Source organism: Polypterus senegalus, chromosome 17, assembly GCF_016835505.1.
Source record: "Polypterus senegalus isolate Bchr_013 chromosome 17, ASM1683550v1, whole genome shotgun sequence".
NCBI classification, from domain to species: domain Eukaryota; kingdom Metazoa; phylum Chordata; class Cladistia; order Polypteriformes; family Polypteridae; genus Polypterus; species Polypterus senegalus.
Window position 1 is genome coordinate 24,354,583 of NC_053170.1, and position 19,330 is coordinate 24,373,912.

Below are 19,330 nucleotides of genomic sequence, written 5' to 3' on the forward strand. Positions count from 1 at the left end.
TCAGGTGAGGTGGGAGTTTGATTTGTGCAAATGTTATTGAAAATTTTGCATCATTGTATTTTACTGGGTTTCTTTATTTACTTATTATGAAATGTACATTTTTTGAGATACCTTACAGTATATACAGTTACTGTATATATATATACATAAGTGGTTCATCAGCAATGATGCACTGAAATCATGGTCAAAATAGTAAAAACAAACATTTGACAAAACAGATTAGCTTCTTTGTGCTTTTATGGACACATGTCAGGAAATTCAAATGACAAGGAGGAAATGAAATCAAAGGCAGATGTGATGCTGTTTGAAGGAGCTGGAGATGATGTCAGAATCGGAGGGACGGTAATGAAGTCATCAAGAGGAGACTGGAAGTGAGGTAATCCATAGGAGCTGGAAGTGAAGTCATCTATGGTAACTGGAACGGACTTGCACAGGTGGATGGTACATAAGGTAGGACTGTTTTAGTCTTCCGTGCTCTGTCGAGGAAGGACAAAGGTGTTAGTACTCCGTTCTAATCCCCCACCTTTCATTTTTTCACGCTATATTGGGCCCTTTGGCTGTCCCCTGTTCACGCATATATATATAGGATCTCATTCTTTTGCATTCATATACCACTGGTAAATTAATAAAAAATTCTATAACGATGCATGCTTTACACCATCTGCTATATCTAACAAGCCCCTTTATAGTCTTAAGAAAAAAATGGCCTAATATTGACTGAGTAGGTGGCTTAACAGTGTCCACACATTCAGCAAGTCACTGTTTAAGCTTAATTAAGTGTTTCTCTTCCCAGATTGAACAACTTCCCAATATGACACTGGTGATAACTGGAATCTTCTGTCACTTTTCATCCAGTCTTACAACTATTCTTCAGAGCTGAAATTAAATATTCAACAAGTTTAGCGTGACATTGCTGCTGAGCTGTTTATGTTCAATTAATTTTCTTAATATTTATTCTTCTTAGAGAGTGAAGGCCTATTAAAGCCCATTAATGCATTCATTGTGTGATTTTGGGCTATCCCAGAAATGAATCATTGTTGTTGTATTCTATTTAGCAGTTTATCATTTAGTATTCAAACACAAGTCCCATCCAATGGTTTTCTCAATCCATTTTTCTTGCTAGTCTCCTGAAGGAACTCTCCTGGCAGCCACGGGTACAGGACATGGGATGCCAACCTGCTTGGAGGATGCCTTCACACACAGGACCAAATATCCCATCACAATAATCTTGGAAATGTATGATGAAACTGTGGCTGCATAGAAAAACCTTGTGAACGTAATTGATCTTCATGCTTGATCTCATTGGGTTTGCCTCATTTCTCACAATGTTAGCATGTCAGACTGTTTGGGCATTCATTAATATGTAAGTTTGGGCATTGCAAAAGATTTGTGGCAAATTGCTCCCCATTTGTGTCTGAACCGTTTACATTTAGGGGATAAAACGCAGTCAAGTTAATTGTATTTCAATCGATGTGTATGTCTTAGCAGCTGGTAATTTGTTTCATAGACGTCCCTCTTCACGCCTCTGACTTTTGTAAGTTACATTCCTACCTAAGAGCCTGGAACCAGACGAGCAAAGACTTCTCACTCTTTGGTTCTTTCACTGGTGTACTTGTTCCTAATTTTGTATTGAAATGTTGAAAAATCTCTGGCTGATCCCATATATCATGCAGCAGACAACTTAGGAAGCCCCTTTTCTTTCCAGGGAGGATGGATTACATTCTTTCTTGGGGTGAGTGCATTATGCAGTTCTTTGGAATCATTTTGATAACTTTATCCTGTGTCTGTTTTGATAACTTTATTACTGCGGCTTGTATGTTTCCAATTTGTAAAACAGTTGTTTTTAGTAATATGGTGTCTGCTTCTGCTCCTGTTATCCTTCCTACACCACTAATATCACCCCTACTTAAAAATTACAGTATGTGTAAGATAATTTATCTATTCTAAAAGAATCCTCCATGGTTTGAATACACTGCAACAGTATCTCATTTTCCTTCAAATAAAAAGAGGGGAATTGTGAAGTATTATTATTTATCCGATGCCTTTAACCAAAGCAGCTTACAACATTTGAGACGCAATTGATTTCTTTTGGGTTTTTTTTCCAGTTCACAGGCAGGTGAAGTGACTTGCTCATGGTCACACAGTGTCAATAGCTCAATTTGAACCCTCTACCTCAAGTCCAATGCCTTAACCACTGCACCACCCTGCCTAATGTTTAATTTTTTATGTTATATAGCAGGGATTGGCAACCTACGTGGCACATGGAACGATTTTCAATGGCACTCCGATTGAACTCAAATATAGTAAAAAAAAAATGATATGTTAATGGCAGAACACACGTTCGTGCCATCACCTACGTTTTGCGAATGCGGATCACATGTAAAGGGAAACCATGTGTTCAGTGCAGGCCGAGGTACATTAAAATAAACCTCTTGTTATTAAGTAATATACTGCTCTAAAATGACAAATAAAAGACAAAACTTGATATTCGCCCTTTTCAAGACTCTTGGATGAATTAATATGGATTTGTACAACAACAGGAACGTGCTGCGTGTGCGTTATGCTGTAAAAATGTCGAATGTCGTACGCCAAGTGTACAAAGACATTATCAAACTAAACATCAGTCCACATTTAAAAACTCTGGTAAGAAAAGCGAAGCTATAAAAAGGCTGTTTCTGGCTTTAAGAAACAAACTACTTATTTTAGACAAATAATTGGAACCAAAAATAAAGCCACTGAATGTAGTTATACAATTGCTTCCCATTAAAGGACTACTAGCTCTGATTAATTATAAAGAATGATTAATCGTGTTAGAAATATTGATAATTTTTTCTTATTCAAACTATGAATTTTGTATTGAAAAAATTGTAATTAAAAGTTGTAATATAGGGCGGCATGGTGGCGCAGTGGGTAGCGTTGCTGACTTGCAGTTAGCTCCTGCGTGGAGTTTGCATGTTCTCCCCGTGTCTGCGTGGGTTTCATCTGGGTGCTCCGGTTTCCTCCCACAGTCCAAAGACATGCAGTTTAGGTCCTAAATTATGCTTAGTGTGTGGGGTGTGTGTGAGCCCGGTGGTGGGCTGGCACCCTGCCCGGGGTTTGTTTCCTGTTTCCTGTTTGTTTGCTCCCTGTGTTGGTTGGGATTGACTCCTGCAGACCCACGTGCCCCTTTAGTTAGGATATAGCGGGTTGGATGATGGATGGAATTTGTAATACAATTTTTAAAAAATGTGTTGAAAATTAAAATTTGACAAAACATTCTTTTCACATGTGATCCTATGTATTTTAAGATATTGAACGACCAGCAATATAAGATCCGGTTATAATGGGCTTCAAAAGTATGGCCATTATAACCGGACAAATTTTCATATTATATAGCAGTGGTTCTCAACCTGTGGGGCGGGACCCCCTAGGGGGGCGCGAAGATGTGAAAAAAAGAAAACAAGACTCAAAAATATGAAAAAAAAACATCTGTTGAAATCAAAACAAATTAACATAAACTACATTCTGATACTAGAACAATAAATATAGAGTTAGATAAATGTTGATAAAAGTTAAGTAGGTGTAAAAAATATACATCTACATTTCAAAAAAATGTTAGGGGGGCGCGATTAAAACTGTTATGAAAACTCGGGTCGCAAATACTTAAAGGTTGAGAAACGCTGCTATATAGAATAATGCCGGCACACGGAATAACATTGTAATAAAGTTTCGGCACGACACCGCTGAAATGTTGCCGACCCCATAGCAGAGCATAACTTTAGCTTAGAACCTAGCATTTTATACAACTTCAACTCAATTATGGTATACAGTTAACCTAATCTACTTTTATGAACAGAGAGAAAGCAACCAAAGTCCATTATTTGGAATGCTGCTGTTTCACTCACCTTTAGACAAGTGGGTAACTGGCGGCCGTGGCGATCCCACACTGGTTCTTCTTGTTTCTGCTCATTTGGATGTAGCCTTTGCTGCCCCAGTCAAGACCCCAGCTTGTATGAAACACAATCATTTTCTGGTTAGACTTGTTAAACATGAGCATGTATTAAAGCAGGGGTGGGCAGTGTCAGAAACCAATCCTTGTCAGTCTCAGACCTTTTTTAATTTTATGGCTTGTTGCTCTGCAATGTAAGGTCTTATATCATAGGACAGGGGTGCCCAATTCGTCGATCACAATTGACCGGTAGATCACAAAGGTAGTGCAGGTAGATCGCGATGCATTAAAAAAAAAATAATAATTTTAAACGTTAATCTATCATATATCCTCCCTATGGCTTTTTCCTCTTGATTGACATACTCGTACAGGGCGGCCAGTCTGAGATCTCTTTTCTTCTAACACACTGGTCATCCCGCAAAACTCCGGCTGTGATCTACGGTAGTTAGCCTTCCAATTTATATCGACTAAAGAAGGGATTAAAAAAAAAATGTTTGGGGAGGGTATGGGCTGGAAGTGGAAGATGATTTTTTTTCTCACAATGTCACAATCGAAGTGTGTTTGTCTGATCTGTCAATCTATCATTGCTATTCCAAAGAAGGGAAATGTGGAAAGGCACTTTCGAACTGTTCATAAAAACTACGAAACTGACGTCCTTCCGAAAAACGATCTGAGAAAGAGAAAGGAAAGGGAACTAAAATCACAGTTAATCGGACAGCCGTCATTTTTCACTCAGCTGAATTCAAAAGCTTCTTATCTCCTTATGTTTAATGCATGTAGATAATGTCGACCTGGTCATTTTAAAATTAGCTCGCAAGCTGAAAAAGTGTGGGCACCCCTGTCATATCCTACAAATGATTTGAAGCCTAAAAAAGGATATTTTCAGTCTGTCACGTTTTCTATTAAATGTTCTATTAAAGCAAACAGTGTATGATGAACACACACATATGTAAATGCAAACAAGCTAGATGGAGAACTGTTGGCTGCTTTGTCATTTACATTTTATTGTTAATAAGGAGCCATTAAAACACTGAATTCAGCTGTTTAAGATTAAAATAAGCAGTTAAGGGTGGGGAACCTTAACAAGTGAGACCACTAAAATGAAGCATCAAAATGCCTCTTAAGCAATAAGTGGTTCATCAGCAATAATTGACTTCTCATTAAGAAACTGGGTTGGAACAAAAACCTACAGCCACTGCAGCTCTCCAGGACTGACATTGCCCACCCATGTATTAAAGGATCCGAGGAAGCAAAGGAATTAAAGGCCTACCTGTTTTTAACCAGCCAGTAGTCGTTTCCTTTTTCTGTCCCATAGCCAACAGCCAAGACTCCATGGTCCAGATCAGAGCTACTGCAGTCAGGCTCATTGTAGATTCCTTTCATGAAAGAAAGAAAGAAAGAAAGAAAGAAAAAGAATTCAACTTACAACTCTTCTTTTCACGGCGACTTTGATATGTGACTTCTTTTTTATTTCCGGCACTGTGCAATTTGTGAATGTGAGCTTTCAAGTTTCTCCAACACGCTATGTCACTCGATCACCTTCCTTTTGTTTATTATACCACGGTTTATTTGAACAAATAGTATGTTTTTCCTTTGCCTCCACTTGGTATTCGCTGGAATTCTTATATTTTCCCCCGTGCTTTTTCCATTGTCTTTTCACAGAAGGCTGCGCTTAAGGGCGATTTATATTGATTTGCATATTCAAATAGGCATAATTCTGGGAGGATTTGGGGCGTTACATAATGCGCGTGCACGAGCGTTAGTTTTCACGCTGATCGGGATTTATGTAGCGGAAGAACGTGGAAGTTGAAGTACGCACAGATTCCTGCATCTGGATTTTTCTGTGTGTAAACACATTTCGGCTTTTGTGCTTACACCATGTTATAGTGCCAGTTATACATGAGGCCCCAGGGCCTTGAGATATATTAAAGACATCATTCCATATATCCACTCTAACATTCCCAAAACCACTGTGAAAAACTCTACACTCAAAAATAAAAGTTTTGGTCCGAGTTCAGACTTACCTTTTTCATAAAGCTGGAAGGACTCGTGACCCGCATCAATGCCCACTGAAATTGGGCCAATTGTGGCCACTGCTTCTTGCAGAGCCTTTTCATCTCCACTATTGATGTCAACATATCCAGAGCACGTGGCACCGATGGTGTCAGGGTTGAATCTGCATTTGCCATCCTACAAAAATAAGTGATGGCTTATGAGAAACATTGTATATTTGCAGTTTCTCTATTAAATTTCTTTTCATTTTTACTGGCGATGAAATGTTTTTATCAGAAAAAAGAATCCAGGCATTTTTTTCCCAGTTGTTCTTTTATTATACTACCTTTAATTTAAATATGACTATTCAAAACAAGTCTAATCACAAGAAGACTTAAAAAGAAAGCAAGATTACAATGAACAGCAATGAAAGATAAAATGAATAATAACCCTGAACTGAATGAGTGGGTTGGGAAATGGATAGTTGGCAATGAAAGTAATATAATTCATAATTTTCTTCTGCTTCTTTCAGCTGCTCCTGTTAGGGGTTGCCACAGCGGATCATTTTTTTCCATATCGTCCTGTCTTCTGTATTTTGCTCTGTTTCACCATCACCTGCATGTCCTCTCTCTCCACATCCATAAATCCTCTCTTAGGCCTTCCACTTTTCCTTTTACCTGGCAGCTCTATCCTTAACATCCTTCTCCCAGTATACCCCTCATCTCTCCTCTGCACATTTCCAAACCAACACAATCCCGCCTCTCTGACTTTGTCTCCCAACCGTCCAACCTGAACTGATCCTCTAATGTCCTCATTTCTAATCCTGTCCATCCTTGTCACACCAAATGCAAATCTTAGCATCTTTAACTCTTCCACCTCCAGCTGTCTCTTGTTTTTTGGTCAGTGCCACCGTCTCCAATCCATATAACGTAGCTAGTCTCATTACCATGCTGTAGACCTTCCTTTTCACTCTTGCTGATACCCATCTGTCACAAATCACTCCTGACGCTCTTCTCCACCCATTCCACCCTCCCTGCACTCCTCTCTTCCACAATACCCATTACTCTGTACTGTTGATCCCAGGTGTTTATACTCATCCACCTTCACCAGTTCTACTCCCTGCATCCTCACCATTCTTCTGATCTCCTTCTCATTCACACACATGTATTCTGTCTTGGTGGTCCTACTGACCTTCATTCCTCTCCTCTCTAGAGCATATCTCCACTGCTCCAGGGTCTCCTCAACCTGCTCCCTACTCTCGATAAAGAAACATCATAGTCCACGGGGACACCTGTCTAACCTCATCTGTCAAACTGTCCATCACCATTGCAAAGTAACCTAATTCATAACAATCATATGAATTAACTGTTCTCAAAGAAATATCATTCAAAATGAGAACAGTTAATTCAATGTTAAGACTATAGTTCATTGAAGCTTATCTCACCAGCATTGAACACAGCCATAATTAGAACACCACTCCAACACCCATCACTTTCATGCACTCATTCATATTCATCAAAATTTTATGTCTTTGGGTAGAGCACCTTACAAAAAAAATAGACAGCATGCAGACACAGAGAGCATGTAAACTCAAAAAATGTGCATGAGAAACAGAAGTCAGGCCTATACTTCAACACAGGTCTGAACAAAAAGAGCAGGCTTCACCAATCCATATCAGCATGCCCAGAATCAAGATGCATTCCACCATTATCAGCTAAGGCAGGAACAAATCCTGGACTTAACACCAGATATTAGAGAAAGCATGAATGTTTATAGAAAACCAACACAGACACAGGGAGAATACTGACAGAGGCAATAGCAAGGCTGGAAATCGACCAGCAATGGAGAAGCTGCTTCAAGCACTGCCACCAAGCTGACCACTTTAAGTATGATATTTATCGAAAGCATTTATAACCTCAATTTTAAAGAAACATTTCTTCTTTCTTCTTAAGCAAAATCTTGAAAGTGTACATTGTGGTGGATGGCCAGTGTCCTCATCCGGCTGGGATGCCTGCACAGTGGAAGGACCTGGGGAGAGAGTGTGTATGTGCCACTAACTCCCAAGGATCACTAGTTCCTAGCCCTCCTGGGTTGCAGTGGTGCCTTAGATTCCCACAGGGCATCATGGGACTTAAGAGTTTGAAGACTCAGCCCTGTTGGGTTCCATGGGTGCTGCCCAGGAGGTGCTGCAGAGACTACAGAGCCCTACTTTATTGGGTTTCCACCTCACCTGGAAGTGCTTCCCAGTCACATCATAAAAGAAACCTGTTGCCTTCATTCCAGAAGCCACAGTTGGGAAGAAGAGGGATGAAGCTTGCTGGAGGAAGGTAGAGACGGAAAGGGTGAGAGAGAGAGAAGTGCTGAAGAAGAGACAAGAAAAGAAAGTGCTGTGTGCTTTATCATTTGTGCTTTGCAGTTGTGTTGTGGGAAACGGTTTGGGAAGTGTTTCCCACAGAATAAAAGCAAGCTGGGCTTGTGTCTCTGTCTGCTTGTGTTGGGTTTAGGGAGCCAGAGCATCCGCTGCAGACCACAACATATATGCATTTAAAATACTGGAGTTTAAAATCTAGTCAAGCTTATTCTGAATTACAGTAAATCTTTTTGCATTTCTGCTTTGTAGTAGAAGGACTAGCCATGATGGGAAATTGGATGCAGAGATAACCCATAGAGTGCAGTGTGGATGGAACAATTGAAAGAAGATATCCGGTCGATTGTGCGATCAATGAATTAAGGCGAAGGTTAAAGGTGTTTAAGACAGTCGTAATACCAGCAATAATGTATGTAGCTCAGACATGGGCAGGGAAGAGAGCGCAGGAGAATATGAAAATGTTGAGATGGATGTGTGGCATTCTTAAAAGGGACAGAAAAAGAAATGAGACAAGCAGAGATACAACAAAAGTGGGAGGGATAGCTAAGACATTACAGTAAAATAGGTTGAAGTGGTATGGACATGTGGTGAGGAGAGCGAATGAACATGTGGGCAAAAGAGTGATAGGAAGAGCAGGAGGAAGATAAAGCAAAGCAGGCCAAAGTGGAGGTGGATGGATGAAGAAAAGGAAAATTTGAAGGCAAAGGGCTTAATGGGGGAGGAGGAGGTGCAGGACTGAGCCCTACATAGAAGAGGAAAAAGATGAAGAGGAAGAAGAAAAAAGAGTAGAAAGACTAACGTGTTTCTCACCTGTGTTTACTTATGTGCAGGATGTTGCCTTTTTTATTTTGATTTGAAGGACTGCATTCATTAAGAAGATGTTGAACACTCACCGTAGCCTCATAGGGGTATGACTCTTCAGTGTCTATGCCTCCATTCTCCTTAATGTACTGGAAGGCCTGGTCCATGAGCCCACCACCACAGCCAAAGTTGCCATAATCTCCAGAGCAATCCACTAACTGCTGTTCACTCAGAGACACCAGCTTTTGGGTCTTCCTAAAATTCTGTCCTTCCAAAGCTCCAGTCTTTAAAAAAAGGATGGGACAGAAGGAGAGAGAGAGGAGTGAGTAGAATAGACTTACCATCTATAATTGTAATAAACCAACAGTATATCATTGTGGTGTGATGGTTTGTGGCCGTATCACAAAGAGAAGTCCAGTAGGGGCATTATGCTCAGACTATATAATGCACTAGTGAGACCACATCTGGAGTACTGTGTGCTGTTCTGGTCACCATGCTGCAGGAAAGACATAGCAGCACTTGAAGCTGTGCAGAGGAGACAAACCAAGTGCATCATGGGACTTAAGGACAAGTCCTACTATGATGGACTCTGAGAATTAAGCCAGTTTAGTCTCAAATAGGGCAAACTGCATGAGCACCTAATCCGGGTTTTCAGAATTCTCAGAGATCCAGCAGAATTCTTCTAACTTAACAGTAAGTCACGTACTTGTGGACACCAGTGGAAATTAAGAGGAGGTGCATTTAAGACTGAAGGCATAAAGCACTGGGAATCTGGAGCAAACAACTGAGAGAAGTAGATGAAGCAGAACTGTTACAACCTTTAAAAAGTATCTGGATGAGATAGGTGGACAGATTAGCTGTTGGCTGAACAAACGAGCTTGATGGACTGAATGGACTTCTCTCATTTGTCAAATTTCTCATGTTTCATATGCATCTATTAAATAAACTGAAAACACCCAACAGATATATAAGTGTTTTTCTGAACTGCTACATTGCAAATGCAGCTAAGGGCTTTTTAATTGTTAACATTTCCTCCATCGGTCTTGAATGCATTCAACAACAAGGTAATGGAAAACTTACAGCACTGAAAGCCCAGCAGGAACCACAATCTTTCTGGTCCTTGATTTCTGTAACGTAGCCTTTCTCCCTCCAATCTACAGAAGATGGGATGCTATTCTTTCCACTCTGCCACAGGTAAGTAGAACCACGTCTGGCCTTGGTAGTGTTGAAGAGACCGAAGCAGCCTTTGAAGGCCATTTGCCTGTACTCCTGGTTTGTCTGGATAATCAAAGAAATCAATTAGCCCAAAAAAGTGATATTATACACAAGTTACAGTACATAGTTGTAGTTAAGCATATACAGGGTGGAGCAAGGAAGCGGAAAATTTTGGAACTAGGTCAGTGGTTCTCAACCTGTGGGGCAGGCCCCTGTAGGGGGGCACGAAGTAACAAAAAGGGGGGCACGAAGATGTGAAAAAAAGAAAACAAGAATCAAAAATATGAAAAATACAGTGGTGTGAAAAACTATTTGCCCCCTTCCTGATTTCTTATATTTTTGCATGTTTGTCACACAAAATGTTTCTGATCATCAAACACATTTAACTATTAGTCAAATATAACACAAGTAAACACAAAATGCAGTTTTTAAATGATGGTTTTTATTATTTAGGGAGAAAAAATCCAAACCTACATGGCCCTGTGTGAAAAAGTAATTGCCCCCTTGTTAAAAAATAACCTAACTGTGGTGTATCACACCTGAGTTCAATTTCCGTAGCCACCCCCAGGCCTAATTACTGCCACACCTGTTTCAATCAAGAAATCACTTAAATAGGAGCTGCCTGACACAGAGAAGTAGACCAAAAGCACCTCAAAAGCTAGACATCATGCCAAGATCCAAAGAAATTCAGGAACAAATGAGAACAGAAGTAATTGAGATCTATCAGTCTGGTAAAGGTAATAAAGCCATTTCTAAAGCTTTGGGACTCCAGCGAACCACAGTGAGTGCCATTATCCACAAATGGCAAAAACATGGAACAGTGGTGAACCTTCCCAGGAGTGGCCGGCCGACCAAAATTACCCCAAGAGCGCAGAGACGACTCATCCGAGAGGTCACAAAAGACCCCAGGACAACGTCTAAAGAACTGCAGGCCTCACTCGCCTCAATTAAGGTCAGTGTTCACGACTCCACCATAAGAGAGAGACTGGGCAAAAACGGCCTGCATGGCAGATTTCCAAGACGCAAACCACTGTTAAGCAAAAAGAACATTAGGGCTCGCCTCAATTTTGCTAAGAGACATCTCAATGATTGCCAAGACTTTTGGGAAAATACCTTGTGGACTGATGAGACAAAAGTTGAACTTTTTGGAAGGCAAATGTCCCGTTACATCTGGCGTAAAAGGAACACAGCATTTCAGAAAAGAACATCATACCAACAGTAAAATATGGTGGTGGTAGTGTGATGGTCTGGGGTTGTTTTGCTGCTTCAGGACCTGGAAGGCTTGCTGTGATAGATGGAACCATGAATTCTACTGTCTACCAAAAAATCCTGAAGGAGAATGTCCGGCCATCTGTTCGTCAACTCAAGGTGAAGCGATCTTGGGTGCTGCAACAGGACAATGACCCAAAACTCACCAGCAAATCCACCTCTGAATGGCTGAAGAAAAACAAAATGAAGACTTTGGAGTGGCCTAGTCAGAGTCCTGACCTGAATCCAATTGAGATGCTATGGCATGACCTTAAAAAGGCGGTTCATGCTAGAAAACCCTCAAATAAAGCTGAATTACAACAATTCTGCAAAGATGAGTGGGCCAAAATTCCTCCAGAGCGCTGTAAAAGAGTCATTGCAAGTTATCGCAAACGCTTGATTGCAGTTATTGCTGCTAAGGGTGGCCCAACCAGTTATTAGGTTCAGGGGGCAATTACTTTTTCACACGGGCCATGTAGGTTTGGATTTTTTTTTCTCCCTAAATAATAAAAACCATCGTTTAAAAACTGCATTTTGTGTTTACTTGTGTTATATTTGACTAATGGTTAAATGTGTTTGATGATCAGAAACATTTTGTGTGACAAACATGCAAAAGAATAAGAAATCAGGAAGGGGCAATAGTTTTTCACACCACTGTACATATATTGAAACCAAAACAAATGAACTCAAAATACATTCTGATACTAGAAAAATAAATATAGAGTTAGATAAATGTCAATAAAAGTTAAGTAGGTATAATACTGTAAAATATGCATCTACATTTCAAAAAAATGTTAGGGGTGGCGCAATTAAAACTGTTATGAAAACTCAGGTCGCAAATACTTAAAGGTTGAGAAACATTGAACTAGGTGTTGGCGACCCTGGGGCGTCTGCAGATGTTTGGGACCAATGCGACCTTGTTTAGAACCCCTTGCCATTAGTTATAATGGATCTGTGCAGTGGTGTGCAACAAGGGTTAGCTGTGAAAGCCTTTTATAAGATTGGTGATAGAGTAACTGCTGAGTAAAGGGAATTTTGGCGTCATTACCAGTTAGGATGTCATGATCGTGTCCCCTCTGATCATACGATTACAACATTGGTGCGTAATTTGGAAGAAACATGTTCAAGCCACTGAGATCTCACTGTTTGTGATTTTTTTCTGAGGGGACGTCTTAAAAGCCAAGTGTACCACGCATGTCGTGCAACCATTGCTGAACTAAAAAGGAGGATTGAAGAGGAAATCTCTGGCATTCATCTTGACATGTTACGTCGAGCAATGCAGAATTTCCACAACAGGCTGTCGGAATGTATACGGAGAAATGGACAGCACCTTCATGATGTTTTCTTCAAAACATTAAATGAATATTGATTACTATCATTAACTTTATATCCTGTATAATACATTTCATCATTGAAGGTATTTTGTAATGTGTGTATTCGTGCTTTGAACGTCCATTGAAAATTTCCCATTTCCCTGTGCCACCCTGTATATGAGTATGTTTGTTTATTACACAGTTGACCAGTGTCAAAAAGTGTCACATGCTATGTACATATACTGAGTTAATGAAGAGCTGTGTCATATAGGTTATTCCCAGGGAGGTTTTTTGCCTCTATAGCCTTCATCGGGTGTGTCTGTCTTAAATAATCTATAAAGTATATATGTACTTACATACAGTGTATTAAAGACAAGCCTGGCATTAACATGTTACTGTTTTGAGGCCATATTTTGTGGAAGAAAGTTACAACACAATCATTGTGGTGGGTTTTCTTATGGTAGGAATTTGCAGAGGAAGAAGAAGGTGGATCAAGACAGCAGCATGGCCAGACAGTGGCCATACGAAAAATCAACCCACTTTGATTGATGAAGATGTGGTAATGTGGGTGATATGGTGAATTTTGCTTATGTGTATAGGGAGACCTAGAAGAATATCCACAGAGCCTCACCAGCATGCATAACAAAAGCCAAAACATTTGTAGGGATTCCCATCTATTTACGTAGCTGTGGTTTCAGGAGAGCGAATGTTTCTGTGTGTTGTTCTAGTGGAATCCCTGAACATTGACTTTGAATGTATATCTTGGTTCTTCTCCTAATCCCTCTTAGGTTTCTAACAGCTTGACTGTGCAATAAAATATGGGTCTAGCACAAAGGGATAAACACTACCCAGCCCACTATTGCTCTTATCAGGGGCACCATTATATACATTGGGGCTTGGCACAGAACTGTACTAATGGGTCCCTCTTCAGCCTCCGACTCACCATGTATTAGCTATTTAACAACACTGTTTCTAACAGAAAATTATCAATGTGCATTTTAGACCATAGCGAAACAAATGTTAAACATCATCAACACATATTATGTAACCTTATACAAAACATTGCCAATGTGTATTGCTTTTTATTTTTCAAGACAAATGCAAAAGACTTATATAAGCTTATATTTTGTGTCACTGCAAACCAAATGCATCAAAATATCCACTCAACATCATATAAAACCAAAACAGTAAATAACAGGTCCTGTCTTACCACACTAATTCTACAGATTCCACTTCTGAGCTTTTGCAGTTGCCATGTCATTAATGGCATTTGCAAAACTCACCTGAGGCCCAAGCTACCATCTGAGGGGCAAGATCACTAAACGGTTCAGTCTTTCATGATGTTTCTATGTTTCTCATGGATTTCAGACTGCTATCTTTCAAAGGGCTGTTTGGTCAGCCACTGTGAAATAACTGAAATCTGACCAAGGTGAGAGGCCATTTTGGTTCTGTGGTGGGCAGAGGGACAATAGAAGCAGATGTCTGATTTGCAAAATGCCCTACTTGGTTCAAGTTGTTATGTATTCCCACCGACCACAGCCCCACGCAGATGTCGTAGCCGCTTTTGCTGTTATTGTTACCGATGGTATCATTAGAAAAGTAATGAATTTCTACCCTTAAGATCCTGGGCCCCCTACAAGTCCGAGGGCAAGGAGAAGTGTTCCCCACACCCCATTGGTACTCCTGGCCCACAAGGAGACATGAAGAATAGTGAGAGAGAATACATTTGCAGTAGCATTTGGAATAAAAGGAAGTCACCCGCAATTAAGAGTGGAGTTAAAATTCAAGGAGGGCAGTCATGTTTGACCAAGGAAGAGTGCCTACAGTTTTTCATCTCCATTTCAGTCAATATGATGTGTTAAGCCCAACTGTTGTAATATTAAATGTACCAAATCAGCAAAGTAGGTCATGCCCAGCCAGAAGGTCTTGATCCCCTTGTCAGCCAACATATTATGCATGATGACCCGCTTCCGATTCACCAGCCAAGTCTCCCTATGACGGGTCTCTTCTTCGGTAGACCTGTATGACTTTCCTACAGGAAATAAAAAAGAAACATTACAGAAGGGAGGAGGCCGTTTAGAGCTCCAAACTCATTCATGTACTAGTAATGTACTTCCATTTTATGTAATTCTTTGTGGAAAGTTATGCATTCTGGCTTTTGTCGTCACCTTTATATCGTCCAGACAGTACCCAAGGCCAAGGTTTGAACACAAGACAGAACAAGAGCTCATCACTTTGACATCTCCAAGTCATCTTGAGTTTCCAATGGGTCCTGCAGATTTCCTTTTACATCCTAAAGATGTGGCTGTTAAACTAAGTAGCAACATTAAACTGGCCCAATGACTAAGAGTCACTGTGAGAGTGAGTGTGTCCTGTGATGTGTCTGGGGCTGATTTCTGTTTTTGCACCCTATACTGCCAGAACAGGCATTGGTCCTCTGGAACTTCATAAGCAGGTTAGAGAATAAGTTGATTGATCACTGGCTGAGAAATTCTGGTCGATAAATGCTCTTGATAATCTTAATTGAGTTATGGAGTGCACCACAAAACAAATACTGTAAACTAAAGAAACCTAAATTTGATCCAAGAGTGTATAAAACGGTGTGCTGAGCATTTGTACATATAGGGAGGTCAAATTTATGCCAAAATAATCCAAAACTTTATTTTTACTGATTCGTCATCAGGTGTGCAACTGATTTTATTGGGAGGGTACTGCCCACTATTCTCCTCATAGCTATATCCTGATGTGATGCGTACTATTGTAAGCATATCTGCTCAAAAGTGCAGAGTACCGTGAAATCCACACACGTTTCACCAAATTGCAACATGTCGCTACTCTTTGGCACCATAATAAGCAAAACCGAATTAAAATACAAAACTTCATGTAATGTCTGTGGCATCGTGAAGCAGATGAGGGCTGCTATCTAGGTATTGTAAGAAGCATTTGAGGACTCTCTTGTTCTGTGTCTAATTGATAACGGCTTTCACAGATTGTTGAAACTAAGGAAAGATTTACAAGTCTTGTGCTGTTCTGTTTAATTTAAAGATGGTCAATTTTGTAACCTTGTCCTGTAACACATGCTGATATCTATTTGACTATATTTACCTCTTTGGTAAGTCACTTTGGGTAATATTGTCTGCTAAGTGAATAAGTGTAAATGTTAATGGACATGTCAACCATTGGCTTATTATGGTGGGCTCTTCCTGTAGGGAGTGTCTGGTATGCTGACCAAGCTACTTAAACACATTATGTATCCATCACCTGGGTGGCAGACCCAGAGCCATGGTGTTCCAGCTGTCTTTGTGTTTGACAGTGTTTTGTTGTGGTAAGGTCCTAGGGTGACCCCGTTCCCCTTTATGTAGACATTAACAGAATGCTCCAAATACCATACTCTTACCACACTTTCGGGATTGACTACTACTGTAGTTCACTACTTCATACTTTCTTTTATTTCTCACATCCCAGGCTATTAAATAGTATATCAGAACAGGTAGGAAAGAAAGTTACACATTTATTCATGCATTATACATAATATACATGAGATGTAATATAATGGATACCTGTGGCTCTAGTCTGGCATGGTCCTTTGCTACCCCTTGGCTTTTGAATGAAGAGAGAGGAATGGCCTGACCTCTTTATGGGCCTTTGAATGGAGGGAGAGGGATGGCCTGGATCTTCTTCATGGATGGGACACTGGAAATATCTCACCTCAGCTTGAAAAATGGCATAGAGACAGACCATGCCTTCTCAGGCCATGTTTTTGCAGTCCTTAACACACCTCTTGGACTAATGGGTGTATAGTTCACAATGAATCACCTCAAGTGAACTCATCCTCCCTAGTCCAGCCAATAATTTTTTTCCTGAATGTACGGAACTACACACCTCTCCAATTTCGAACAAAGCAAGAATGAAAGGATACACAGGTAATTAAGTCATAAACTTCTTTCTCAAAGCTGCTTCTCTTCCAGAGTCCTAAATTTACTTGTCCCTTTCAGTCCAGACTTTCTTCCTGTGGGGTGGACTCATATAATGTAAAGTGTCCATGGCTTTGATATTTGAAGCTCATATAAACTAAATCCACACTTCTGGCATCAAAGATAGAATATCAAAGACTTGTGGGGGTTTGTGGGGGTGTGAGGGTTAAGTACAAATTTGTAACATCATATAACATAGCTGTTTTTATCAGTAAAAAAACAATGCCTCTTTTATACTTTTTTACACTGTTTACATGCAGGTGGTGGGTATAACAGATGAAGATGCAGAGGACAGGAACATCTGGAAAAAGATGATTCACTGTGGCAAACTCTAATGGAAATTTCCGAAAGAAGAAGAAGACTTACTTGTCAGAACGCTGTTTCTTTCTTATTAATATCCAGTTAATTTTTAAATGACAACAAACTATTATCAAAATACTAAATATTAACCTCCATTACAGATAAAATGATATAATGTAGTGCTGATATCCATTGTGGGTCACTCATGGCCAAAACTGACTTATTCTATTGTGAGGCAAAATTGTTATTAATTTCTCACATTAGGTCTGTCATTAGTATTTGTCATAAACACGTGCAGGTTAGGTTAAATAGCAACTTCGTGCCTGTGTCTATCATTTCACTGATGTCCAATCCAGGGGCCTCATGTATAAACGGTGCATACGCACAAAAATGTTTGCATAAGCCCATTTCCACGCTCACATCGCGATGTACAAAACCTAAAAAGTCACGCACATTTTCACGGCAGCTAAATACTTGGCATACGTATGCAAGTTCTCTGCTCGGTTTTGCAAACTGGTGGCACCCAGCGTCAAAGCATTGCTTTTATTCCAGTGTGGTTTCCCTTTCTTTTTTAGATCCACATCCCTGACACGGCTTTATCATATACACTGAAATAAACGGCATATTGTTTATTAGCTTAAGGCATCTGATTGTAATTAACTTGTAACAATATAATGGTCCACGGAATGGTCAAACTATTCCAAATACTATAGTTGCTTTAGCATTGTTACTCTCACGTATTTATCCCACTGTATCTGAGTGTGGAATCACAGCTCTACAGCACCTGATCCTAAAGAGAATTATCGGTATGCAGCATCAAGCACACACTGCCTCAGCAATGCACATAGTCTATTAAACTGCTTTCAAACAGCAAACGCTTCAGAGCCTTTCCTGTAATGAAAGAAACAGTTTCATCCCAAGAACTATAAACGCAGTCAATCAGTCCATCATGTGCTCCTTGTAGAACTGTTTGTACTTTTAAGTACAATCACCTCACTGTAAACTTGCGATACAATTATAATATTGCACAATCTGAGCCACTTTATAAAATGCATATTTACATATAATGATGATGTCATTTTTAATATGAAATGCAGCAAAATATGTTTATTACATTATACAGATAAAATGTTAACATCATTTAATATTGTTAAGAATTAAACATGTGAGGACATGGTGGCGCAGTGCTAGCGATGATCAGGTGCCCTATTCAGAGATTGTTCCTGCCTCGCGCTGTATTCTTGCTTGGACTGGCGTGACCCTGGATGGATAGATGAATGGAATAATTAAACATGTACTACGAAGATATTTCAATGTTCCTTAAAAGTATTGAAGAATCGGCGTTCTAAGCTTACAGATGGCTTAACATCTATTACAGAGCTGATTGTATGGCGATTGGTTACTTGGAGAAAGAAAAGGAAGGTCAGGGATTGGAGGTTAGAACGTTTTTAGAGACAGTACTGCTGCAATAAATAATTTTATCAAAGGTCACGCACGGCGCAGCAAGCATCTTGCGGGAGGCAGGAACAATCTCTGGATGAGGCGCCAGCTTGTCACAATCACTGCGCCACCATGTTCCCATGTTTAATAACATGCTTTAACACCTATCATTATGAAAATGATATCAAGTATACATCTCAGTATTTTAATTATTCAGAGAGCTGTAATATCACAAATGTTATGGATTCTGTGTCCTGTCGGAGGAAGAGAAAGCCCGTTTAAGAAGCACGTAGTGATTCACACGCATAGAGCAACTAGAAGAACACATACAATACAAAGCATTTAACGTGCTACTTTAGTACGATGGTATTTGAGAGACTAGTAAATTAAACGATTTAAAGATGAAGTTTATGATGTTCTACTTTAATGACAAAATAAACTGTGATTAAAGTTGACATTTCAAGCTTTTTTTCCACTGTGTCCCTATTTTTTTTTTCTTTTCTCTGTACCCTAATAAGCTTTCATATGACACTCAGATGGTGAGCTACGACTCGCCTTTTCACGGCGACTTTGATATCTGACATCTTTTTTATTTCAGGCACTGTGGGACTTTCGAGTTTCTCCAACATGCTATGTCACTCGATCGACTTCCTTTTGTTGTTTATACCACTGTTTAAACCAACAAATAGTACGTTTTTCCTCTGCCTCCACTTGGTATTCGCTGAAATTCTTCTATTTTCCCCCATGCTTT

At 39.9% G+C, this 19,330-nt stretch overlaps 1 protein-coding gene across 2 annotated transcripts in view; it reads right to left on the reverse strand.

Moving 5' to 3' along the window:
- Positions 1 to 219: 219 nt before the first annotated feature.
- Positions 220 to 19,330, reverse strand: part of LOC120517641 (procathepsin L-like) — a 35,837-nt gene continuing 16,726 nt past the window's right edge. For both annotated transcript variants that reach the window (XM_039740068.1, XM_039740067.1), the window contains 7 exons: positions 14,755 to 14,897; positions 10,170 to 10,367; positions 9,182 to 9,373; positions 5,953 to 6,118; positions 5,199 to 5,304; positions 3,885 to 3,986; positions 220 to 476 (listed from right to left, as the gene is read on the reverse strand). In XM_039740068.1, the coding sequence (XP_039596002.1) occupies positions 3,887 to 3,986; positions 5,199 to 5,304; positions 5,953 to 6,118; positions 9,182 to 9,373; positions 10,170 to 10,367; positions 14,755 to 14,897 (905 nt within the window). In that variant the 3' untranslated portion in view covers positions 220 to 476; positions 3,885 to 3,886. The remainder of the gene's footprint in view (positions 477 to 3,884; positions 3,987 to 5,198; positions 5,305 to 5,952; positions 6,119 to 9,181; positions 9,374 to 10,169; positions 10,368 to 14,754; positions 14,898 to 19,330) is intronic.